At 39.7% G+C, this 11,781-nt stretch overlaps 1 protein-coding gene across 2 annotated transcripts in view; it reads right to left on the bottom strand.

Moving 5' to 3' along the window:
* Positions 1 to 408: 408 nt before the first annotated feature.
* PDE1A (phosphodiesterase 1A) overlaps positions 409 to 11,781 on the bottom strand; it is a 103,449-nt gene continuing 92,076 nt past the window's right edge. For both annotated transcript variants that reach the window (XM_068407230.1, XM_068407228.1), the window contains 2 exons: positions 3,886 to 4,005; positions 409 to 3,579 (listed from right to left, as the gene is read on the bottom strand). In XM_068407230.1, coding sequence (XP_068263331.1) covers positions 3,929 to 4,005 — 77 coding nt within the window. In that variant the 3' untranslated portion in view covers positions 409 to 3,579; positions 3,886 to 3,928. The remainder of the gene's footprint in view (positions 3,580 to 3,885; positions 4,006 to 11,781) is intronic.

Raw genomic sequence — 11,781 nt, 5'->3', positions numbered from 1 at the left:
ACACCATGCCATGGAGGTGCCCCTGAAAGTCATACCACCCTTCCTGAAGAATTGTTGCTAACATGAACAGTCCCAGTGACTCCATCAATACCAACCCACCATAAGAATTTTCTGGGATAAAAAAGTGTTCCATTGGTTATAGTTTTCTTCATGGGAGGGCTATTTTAGCAGTACAGGCTAAGGCCGCAAGACTCACTTAAAGAAATTGTTTTCAAGAGTGCTATGAGGATGCGAGTGAGCTTGTACGGCAAACCAGCACAGTTATGGAAAAAGCGTGGAGTCACAAGTAGGTGTAAGGGTTGGAAACAACCATTTATGCTCTGTCACTTGTCAAAGACAACCATACGTAAATGAGCAAACACTTCGGTAAAGCAAATTTGTAACTAACACTCAGGAGCTTCACAACCCTTGCCCTCAAATGAAATTTATTTGGAAATATCATCATAGGAAATACGGATAAATACAGCAGACTAAAAACACACAGTTGTAGATGGCCTTGTTGAAAATTAAATAAAAAAATACTGGCTAGATCATAACCCATAACAATATTACATAATGTATCTGTCAGATATCTCAAGATAAAAATACAAAATAAAACTCTTGAGGGCTAATCTATAGCTACAGTGTGCTCAATGCAGGGGTACATGCCCATAATGCTGTAGGAGAGATGCATATACAAACACCATTTCTTATGGCCCCAAGCAGTGTTTTGGTAGCGCAGCCTTACAGGTTTTGGAGAGAAATTAGTGTTCAGGGAGAGGCCCTCTCAAGCCTCTCTGCCATCCAAATATGAATTTCACCTGAGGTCAAAGCCTTAACTAACATGTGTTGGCTATATCGGTCTTCACCAAAGCAAGTTTCTCCTCATCCAAACAACACACTAGGCTTTGGGTCATGTCCAGGTAAAATCTTGCTAAGAATAAAGGAAGAAAGAAAGAGAATCAGCTGGCATTAAACAAAAACTGAGGACTCTTCTTCTTGTATTTCAGCAACGTCTACCACAGTGGTTAAAACTGCATACAAATGAACAAATAGGATTATTTATACACAAATCACATTTCTATATTAATGAATGAGTTCTGCAGGCACTGAGTGCCTCCTGTTAGATCAGGAGCTCCTTCCAGTTTCTGCAGTGGGAGATCTTGGTGCTGGCTATAACAATAGGACACTGTGAGCCCCACAGGATGCTCTGAGCACTCTGCAGAATCTGTTCAAATTTCTGCTTGTATTTCCAGGAGAAAATTCTTGCAGAGTATATAAATCATGATGGGACAGAGACACAGAAAAAAAAAGTCAAGTTCAACTACGGTAAAAGTCTGAAATTGAAAATACAATAAAAACATTAAATTCTGATCGCTCCAGGCTTTCAGTCTCAATGAACCATAAACTACGATGTCGAAGAACGCTCTGTAACAAACAAACACCTAACTGGTCTAGTTTTTAAAGATATCAATCATCTTTTGTTCTTTTCAAATTTGGTGGGAACTGCAGTTGCTCAACATACCTGAAATAAGGTCCCAAGTTCTCAGATCTTAAACAAGAAGATTTTCCACTGCCATTGCATATGGCAATTTAAAATTTAAAAAAAGTCTCATATGACCATTATGTTTCTTCTCTTCTCATAATGACAGTAAGAAACCATAAGATGGTTTACATGTTATTATAAAGGAAAAAAAAATAGAGTTCAACATTCCCAAATAGGATGCAAAGGTTCATGGAGTGGATAGGCTACTAATGATTTGCTCAAATGCTAGCAGACAATATATAAATTCTTAACTCTTAGCAAAAAATATCGATTGCGTTATAACATATATGATACAATTTCATTTGTTAACGTTTCATTCGTTAACTGCACTGTACAGAAAATTGTCCATGCTAAATACAGGCGCTGGACCAGATGCACAAAACAATTTAAATGCACTTTTTACATCCTATATGCACAAACATTTCTTAAGTTAAAACTATGCACGCTACTTATGCATAGCGTGTGTATGGCTTACATACTCAATGACAGGAATTCCACCTTTTGGCATGCCCTCGTCCCAGGGCTCGGAGCTCGCAGTGTTCCCAGCTCAATTTCAATTGCTCCACTGTCAGAAAAGAGACAGTCAACAGGTATGGATGTGTAAGGGGCCCTCAGTCTAGGGTGACTGTTTTACGATCCTTCTTCAATCGAGACAAAGGATGCCCTTGTTGAGGCTGAGCCTGATGCCTGCTGAGCTCTGCTTAGATCCCTGAAGCAGAAGATGAATAGCACACAGGTCTCAATTGTCCGTCAGCCCCTGCATAGAGGGGAGTGCCACTGCCCCCACGAGTCCTCTTCAGAGCGGACCATGGCTGATTGTGAAGACTTTTTGGTCAGTGAGGTAATAACCACAGGGTCCAAAAAAGGAGAACTGGGAGTGCAGCGACCCAAGCGCCTACAACGCGAAGAGGAGCATGGAAGTTTCCTGGCAGGTTCCAGCAGAGGGAAATGAGGTTGGCTGCAGTGCGTGGGATGCCTGGGCAAGCCAGGAGAGGTCACGTGCAGCTCATGGGAAGCAGAGATGAAAATGGAGTCTCCTTCTGGGCACAGTTCGGGCTGGAGGGCTCATTCTGAGGCTTTTTGCAGAGGTAACTGCCTGCGTGCTCAGTTTTTGCTGCCCCTCGGGGAAAGGTGGTCTGGTGTTTTCTTTTAATGAAACAAATGTTAGCAAGGATTTTGCAGGATCCATGTTGTCACCTTTGCATTTGAGACAAACTGTGATATAAGGCCTCAGCGTCACCTTCCAGTTCTGAGAGGCAACACAATCTTTAGCTGAATCAAAGTAATTTTCATGTGTTCCTGTAGCTGTCTCTTGCACCCTACAAAACAATAAGCACCAGCTTCATGGTAGGGCTGACACCATTGCTGATGTCTTCCAAAATACTATAGGACTGAGAATGTTTTAATCTTTAATACTGGATGCTATTTAATTAATTTTAAAGAGATATTTCAAATACTGATTTACTAAACACCAGTTCTCTCCATATGACAGCCACTGCAGTGGGGAAGAATCATTATCCATGCAGGCTGGTCAGCGTAACTCTGTAACTTCCGTGCACAGCCTTCATATTTTTATTTCCAGATATTTTAAGGAAGCTAACAAGCAGGACTTTAATGCTGCATGCAGCATGGTTGCATGAACAAGTATCTATAACAATGTTCCATTTTGGCTTTCCATTTCCATTGGATGTCAGTAGCAGTGACATGTAACAGCAATCCTGGGCAGATGATAAATGTCATGTTTTCACATGTCTCATGGTTAACTGGAAATGTCTGGTGTCAGTGATGCAATAATGCGAGGTCCAACTTTGGCTGAAAAAAGTATTTTGGCTAGTTTAAGAAAGCTGAATAGAAGAGAAAATAGCAACAACAAATACAACTGAAATCTTGCGAGTTGTTCAGTGCCTTGAGTTACCAGCTCAGGGTTTTACGTTTTACACTTTTGATCATTTTGTCCAATCACTCTCCACAGAAACAGGATGATCCAAGAACAAGTTGACAGACAACAGGCTCTGAGAGCACGGCGTAGGAACAGCTAGAGATGTTCTTTTCTCCTGCAACAGAGGTCAAATGAAAATTCATAAGCAATAGATTTCTAATACTATTACTTCCAGTATTTAATATACATGAATTGAGGATGTTTTATTGAATGACCATTTAGTCTGACATTAAGGATTCAGAGATGTAAAAATACTGGTTTTTCCCCTTCTTTATATTGAATGGCTTTTAAAAAAACATAGAAGATAAAAAATTTGTAATAAAATCACAACTGGAATAGAACAAAGAGGATAATAATAGCAATAAGTGAGTGTTTATGGCATAAAACTCTCCCCATTATAAGAAAGAAATGACAAAATTACCTGTCCTGCCTGAAATGTCAGAAGCTTTTAAGAAACTGAAAATCTAGTTCTGTATCAGTGCTTCTTTTTGCTCAGTGGCTTTTACTATATCTTCTGGCTTCTTACAGTGTTTAGGCTCACCTGGAAGATAAACAAATGTGACTGGGAACCTGAGTGAGGAAGTTAACCAAGTTAAGAGAATCTGTACAGCTCTAGACAGACAGGAACTTTTCCCCCCTGACTTTTTTAAGGTTAAAATGAGGTTTCAGGCACTGCCTTCTTTAATTGCTTTCTCATCAGAGTAAGCATAGGATTGAATTAACTAATCATTATGGTTTATCCATAAGGCAAAAGATAGAATGAAAGCAATAGATCACATCATGAAATAAAAATATGATGACATTTACATGACTAAGTGTTAATAAAGTGGATTTGGTTTTGGTTTATTTTATCTTCCAACTTACTGAAAGTCAAAATTCACCCTTTGCAGAGAAGTGCTGTTTAATTTCTCTTTAATGTGGGCACTCAAATTGGGAGTAAGCTTCTCTCAGATAATGAAAGATGCCAATGTCAAGTTCTAAGAATTCAATTAATTCAATCAGATAGGAGCAATGACACTGAGTGACACGAGTAGCTTTCAAACTAAGTGATACAACATTAATTTCAAACCACCAATCATAATATTAAGCTGTTGTTTAAACTATTCCTTCAGTAATTTTGAATAAGTACAGCTGAGGAAATTATGAACTGATTAGACCTAGTAGGCATGGGGAGTGTGTAACAAACTCACAGTGTTATTTACCAACTATACAGTAACTTCACAGTTTTAACCAGTTGATTGTGTGATCTCTCCAGAGATTAATAATGCTGAAAATGTGAAAAAGGAAAAGCACAGAAGTCTCAAAAGTGGAGAAGATGAGCTGGGAGAAGGAGAAGAGTCATAAAAATAAATATATAGGCAGGGAAAGATTTTTGAAAGACAGAAAACAAAGGTACAAGCAGCTGAAAGGGAAAGCAGATGATGTGTGACCTGAAACAAAAACTGAAAGACAGCAAGTTGAAGTTGAAGAGGTGGCTCGCAGTTTAGAAAAGAGAAAGGGAAGAGAGGAAAGGGAGCTCAGGAGAACTGAGAATGAGGAGAGAAGAAAATTAATAGCTATGAATTCACCATGGCTTCACTGTAAACAAGTGAGGATTGCTACTGATTTTACCCTTGTTTCATTGCCATGAATTGTGGCAGAGTGGGTGCTGCCCACTCTGTAATGTGGCCACTGGCGGATGGGCCATATTCCCCCAAGCAGCATTCTTCCCCGTCCCCCTTATTTTACATAAATTTTGTGTGGGTGGAATATAGCCAACCAGTTCTCTAAAGGATTTTGAACTGTCAAAATTGGACTAACATGAATTAAAACAAGAACTTCTCCAGATCTTTCCGCCTGCAGTTGTTTTTGGAGGGATTTAGCAAAACTTTTATTATTATCCATAAAAAAAATAATGGGGTGGGGAGGGTTATGAAAGTAAAATCTATTGACGTAAATATTTAAGTTTTATACTTGACGTAGAGCGGCTAGCAGGGTTTTAGGAGTGGGATACGAGTGGTTTGTGGGGGTCTTAAAACAAAAACTTTGTATGTTTAATTTTCATAAAAACTAAACATTGACTTCTAAACTGTACATAAGTTTCTTCATGTCAATGCATCAATTTTTGTACATTATAAACTCTACCCTCTGAATGGTTGCTAACGGCTGTTATCGTATAATCCCTATCCCTTTTATAAACACATCATTTGCTCTTTTAATGTAAGATAATATAATAATGCTCTTTAATAACCTTCCCTCCATCCTCATGCCAAGCATGAACACGGATGCCCTCCCGTAGTACCAGGATCCCGATTTACTGGTGCTCTGTTTAGCCACGCCGTGCGCACAAGGAATGCGAACGAACCAGGCACCCCAGCGAACTGCGCCCGCTGTGCGTGGCTGCAAAGGGTTCCACGCTCAGCTGGGCACCACAGGGCCACCGCGGCACTGGATGGTCACTAGCATTTCCATGGCATACATGCCACTTGCATTACCATAAATCAAACCGGCATGTTGTTGATGTGGATCTGTCCGCTGCTATTTAACCTGGTTATCCTCCGGAGGCTTTCAGTTACTGACTGCTGACGACGTTGAATGCTTTGTATAACTCGATGTGACTGGGTAGTCCTCTACTGTCATGTGGAGTGAAGTTACTGATAACCTGTTTTATCACAGATTTATTATCTCCTTTACATTTTGATATTAAGGATTAATGTGGCTATCATCATGACTGAAAAGTTAAAAGTGTGCCAATTAGCATTTATAAATCATTGAAACATGGAGTTGTTTAATTAAACATAAGCAGTTTTTTAAATTAATGTTCTAATTAATAAATCACTCAGGAGAAAACGAAAATCATCACTTAAAAAAAAAATCACCTTATAATAGTTCCACTTAATCTTGTAACATTCAATTAAATGCAAGTGACAAAGGTATTGTGGAGAAAAATGACACTGAGTCACAAGTGGAGTTGTTGTAACAGCGACCCTCCGGTTCTACCTCCGCACTGACCAGGACACAGGGCAGAGCTACTCCTGTTGATAAAACGTGATAGTCTACACAAGCTACACCTAGAAAGAGATGTGATAGAAGGACAGGAAAACAGTCCCTTTTTTCAGTTTTTAATGGGGAACCCCCTCATCATAATACACCCAAACACTGAGTGACAGTTCCCAGGAGTGCAGACAGATCATCCCCTATTCCCCACCTCTGTTATAAATCAATCGCTTACTCACAGAAAACCAAACTGAGTTTTCTGCTTTTTGTAAAGACAGAACAATGACATCTAACGTGAAATTTCAATCTGAATAACTATGTTGCTCTTCTTCTTCCTTTCTGTCTCATCCTCCCAGCCCCGGCGCCCGTAGGTGCTTACTTCTCCGCCCCCAGAGTCAGCAAGCACACTGGACACTGCTTTAGCCTTCTACCCCCCATCCGCAGTACAGAAAGTACAGAGGTAGAAAAATCTAGCACGGCAAGTGCTAATAATGTCCTGATAGATGTATAGTGCTTCTTAGAATAATCAAATAACTCTAATTTGGGAAGCAGGGGAAAAAAAATGTAAGGCCATGTCTATGCTACCTTCTGTTTGCTTGGTGACATTCCACTGAAACTGTCTGACCTTGGTTAAAAGAGACTCCTGTCTAGATCCACTGGCCATCAACAGAGGTGCAAAAGTGAAAAGTGGGGATGCTACCTGTGCTATATGTCCCTTCTGTGCCAAGCGCTACTGCACCATACACAACACACTCACTCTTGACCATCTCAAGCATCGCTCATACAGAGAAAAAGGAGGGGAGAGTGCAAAGACTGCTGTGCTATTTCTAGGTATGAGGCTTCTACACACACTGCAGCAATGAAAACTCTTGCAAAAACACTAATATTAAGTGTCTACGTTCAGACAATGACAGTTTAATGCAATTCCCTCCATTTAGAATGGTACTAAATCATTTCACCGTGAAAGAGAAATATGAAACATTTTAACCTGAGTTTTCCCTTTGCTACTGAATATTGCAGACTCTTTCAATACTAAATGCCTGCATTGTCTTTTCAGTCAGCTTTAACATTGAGGCACAATCTCTGCAGAGGTACTTAAAGCTGCTGCTGCTGAAACCCAGTATTAATTCATTTCGTCTGAAAGAGCCAGGACCTGAATCTCACTATATGTTTGTAGAAAGTCTGCTGCCCCAGCCCCTACGCATTACAGTGATGTAAATACCTGCAGCATACTTGTTTAACTGACAGGCACAGAAAAAGCCCACCATATATGTTATTTATTTGTATCATCTATGACATAGTCAAGAAATTAATACTAGGTCTCCTCTGAGGTTTATTAGAAGCATAAAGTTCTGTGAAAGAGCCAGTGTCGACTTAAAAGATTACAGTATTTACGTAATATATAGTCAGATTTCTCACTGAATAGTAACATGGCTGATCTTCTGTCCTTAGGAAATAAAGTTTTAAGATTATGATGACATAGTCCCTCTGTAAATCATTTCAAAAGACCATAAATACTCAAAATATTTTTTATGACAGATTTCAATTTTGGGAAAATAGAGAAAATGCAAGAATTAAACGTTATTAAATTTAAAGTATAAATCAAACAATTTAATAACATAAAACCAGAATGTAATTGATATTGTGACTGACCAATAAACCCCTACAACAGAAGGCGGCTCGGTGGAGATGGGCAAGGGGGATGTGCCCATCAAGTTCAGGAGATAATGCAAGGGGTGACTGACCAGAGCTGTTGCAAAGCAAACTGACAATCTCACCACAAAGGGGAGCGGAGGGTGGCCTTTCTTTTCAGTAAGCACCTATGCCAGTTGAGTGGATCCACTGACTATATCAAAGTTGAGGCGATCAACCAGCTGCGTAGATGTTTCTGCCTGAGTTCATTAGAAGAGTGTGACTGTCTCCCTGAGTTAGCCAGGCCAGCATGGAGGAATACCTGGCTCAGCACAACACAGAGTATAAAAATTAAACAACTAGTAAAAGAATTCTGAAGAGAGCAATAGGCTTGAGCTGGTTTCAACCCATGTATGCCTTACTGGTGACTGAGGACACTCAGCATCGTGATGGTGAGCATATTCAAGAGACAAGTAATGGGGATCACATCAGCATTGTGAGTGAGCAGTGTATTGCAATTGCTCTATTTTGCTAAGTGTAACTTCCATTGTAGTGTGCTTTCAGTATGTTTTGTATCACTCTGCTAAATCAGAAATCCCATGTAACATCAGCTATCTTCAAATAGGTAAATTTGATATTAAACATTATACCCTTCATGCGTGGAATATCTAAAAGAACCTGGTCAGAGAGCATTGGACTCTGACATTAATATGCTACAGAAACCAGGCAAAACATCCATCAAACTCTCCATTTACCTGGGTATTTATCTGTGCTGGAAAATGAACACAAATAATCACTGAAGGAGATGGATGAGAGTAAATTCAACACACCACAGTGAATAGAAGTGTCACATAAAATGACAACTAAAAATGCCTTCAAATATCAGATGATTTAAAAATACCTAACCAATATCCTTATTCTATGCATAGTAGCACTCTACTAAAAAATTGTGATAGTGCAAATCATCAATCCAGCTTCATCTTGTGATTTTCAGACTTGAGTGACTATAAATTACTTATGAGGGCATTCATGAAAGGTCCATGAGACTAAAAGAAATGCAAACTTATCTTTCTGTAGGCTTAAGTTGGCTGACCAGGGATGCACATTTCCATTGGAAAAACTTTAAGGATTCACAGGTCTAAATAGGTGAAAAGTTACTATTCTAGAATGCAAGATCCAAAGAACTGGGAACACATAAATTCTCTGAATTTCCCATGACAACACCATTTTGACAATATCATTTCCTGTGACAATATAATTTCCCATGACAACAGCAAGAATTGATGACTACATTTGTTCACAAACCATATCAGATGAACAGTTTTCAAACTAATTTGAAGACCTGTTCAGAGCAGAATTTTACAATGGCTGAGCATGTGTTCGATCACTGGCATGAGCAGTAGCCTCTGCTTTTTACACGCTGCCACCAGCAGGAAAAGGCACAGCTTGCAGTAAAGGAGGGTTTGGAGAAAAACCCTTTCAGTTCCATTTCATTTCCAAAGATCTTTATACAGCAGTTTAAGATTTTTAGGCACAGATGTTTACTTTCAGAAGAGAAACCTTCATTTCTATACCAAAACTTCCCATGGAAGTCAGCAGCAACTGAGCTGTGTGCTGCAAAACCTACAATGGCTCAGACGTAAGTTGGAGAATGTCAATAAGGGAGTATTGGCTCATCACTCAGCCTCTGGAGCTGCCTTAAAAATAATTTGCTGCTTCTCTTACCGTGTGATTAATCACTTGATGTAGTTATGTCTCCTGCTATATCTCCTCTTTTTCCATGACTTGTTATTAGTCCGTGGTTTAAGTACCGCTGCCTCTTTAGTGATGCAAGAGCTGAGCAATGTCCTCACATGAGCTCTGGCTTTTATTTCAGGACCTTATCAATACTATTTATTTCCACAAAATAATTAAATCAATCTCATATTTCTATTTAATTATTTATCTGAACTCTTTTTGAATATTGCCATCTCTAGTGAAGGAACATCCTTGGATTGGTGGAATTCATATTATTAAATCTTTTTTACCGTCTTCAAGAAAAAAACAGCTTCCAGATCATGTTTGCCTTTCGAAATACACTATTACAAACTCAACCACTTCTTACCCTTTTTGTAAATTTTGCAGTTTGAAGTGTTAAAATACAAGGCATTCTGTAGAAAATTCCCTGCCTTAGAAAATGAATGAAATTACAGAATCACAGAATGGTTAAGGGTTGGAAGGGACCTCTGGAGATCACAGAACCAGCCAGGTTGGAAGAGACCTCTGGGATCATCGAGTCCACCCATTGTCCTGACACCACCATGTCAACTAGACCATGGCACTGAGTGCCATGTCCAGTCTTTTCTTAAACACATCCAGAGATGGTGACTCCACCACCTCCCTGGGCAGCCCATTCCAATGTCTAATAACCCTTTCTGAAAAGAAATTCTTCCTAATGTCCAACCTGAACCTCCCCTGGCGAAGCTTGAGGCTATGTCCTCTTGTCCTATCACTAGTTGCCTGGGAGAAGAGGCCGACTCCCACTCCACTACAACCTCCCTTCAGGTAGTTGTAGACTGCAATAAAGTCACCTCTGAGCCTCCTTTTCTCCAGGCTAAACAACCCCAGCTCCCTCAGCCGTTCCTTGTAGGTCATACCCTAGATCATCTAGTCCAACCCGCTGCCAAAGCAGGTTCACCTACAGCATGTTGCACAGGGTTGTGTCCAGGCGGGTTTTGAATATCTCCAGAGAAGGAGACTCCACAACCTCCCTGGGCAGCCTGTTCCAGTGCTCTGCCACCCTCAAAAGTAAAGAAGTTCCTCCTCATATTCAGATGGAACTTCCCATGTTTCAGCTTGTGCCCATTGTCCCTTGTCCTGTCACTGGGCACCACTGAGAAGAGTCTGGTCCCCTCTTCTTGACACCCATCCCTAAGGTATTTGTAAGTGTTGATAAGATCCCCTCTCAGTCTTCTCAAAGCTTTTAGAATTATCTTTTTCTAAAGTAAGAAATCTCTCTTCTCATAGGAAAGGTGGAATGTAAAGACTGACAATGCAAGAGTGCACTAACTGCGTGCTGAGTTGTATCTGACCTCTCCAACAGCATTTTTGTTGGTCAGCCATCTAAAGATCCCCCAAGGACAGCTACACCACAACTGCCTTCTGCATAGTTTGAAAGATAAAAGATACAGATTTTCTTACTGTGTTTCTCATCCAGGAGATGGGAAACTTTTCTAAGGCACTTAAATTTCCACTTGGGCTTTAATACAAATATTGGTGCGAAAAATATACGTCAAAAGACAAAAATGTCAATTATTAGACAACTTCAAATGCTGTGAAATTAATTTTAATGTAAATATTTTGATTTAGGACCCTAAATTAACCATCTGTTATTTCTGAAGGAAAAAAACTGCCAACAATAAAAGCATGGAGTGCTGGAATGCGGAACTCTAAAATAAGTGGGAGTTCTCCATAAAAAGCATTTTTGAGAAATATGCCAAGTCATATACTTATATCTAAGCTAAGCCTTATAAGCACTTCAATGTTGCTGCTCAGACAATGCCATACTTCTGGCACAATATCGCAAGGCTCACTGTCATAAATGCACTAATGAGTTTAGCGTTTTAATGAGAAGTGAGGAAAAGAACTGTCATTATATGCCTTGATTATTCTTATTACCCTAATACCTCAAAGCTTATTCTAACAATAAGCAAATTCACAAAATAAAATG

Source organism: Nyctibius grandis, chromosome 9, assembly GCF_013368605.1.
Source record: "Nyctibius grandis isolate bNycGra1 chromosome 9, bNycGra1.pri, whole genome shotgun sequence".
NCBI lineage: Eukaryota > Metazoa > Chordata > Aves > Nyctibiiformes > Nyctibiidae > Nyctibius > Nyctibius grandis.
Note: the sequence above shows the minus strand (reverse complement) of the source record. Positions and strands in the feature narration are given on the sequence as shown.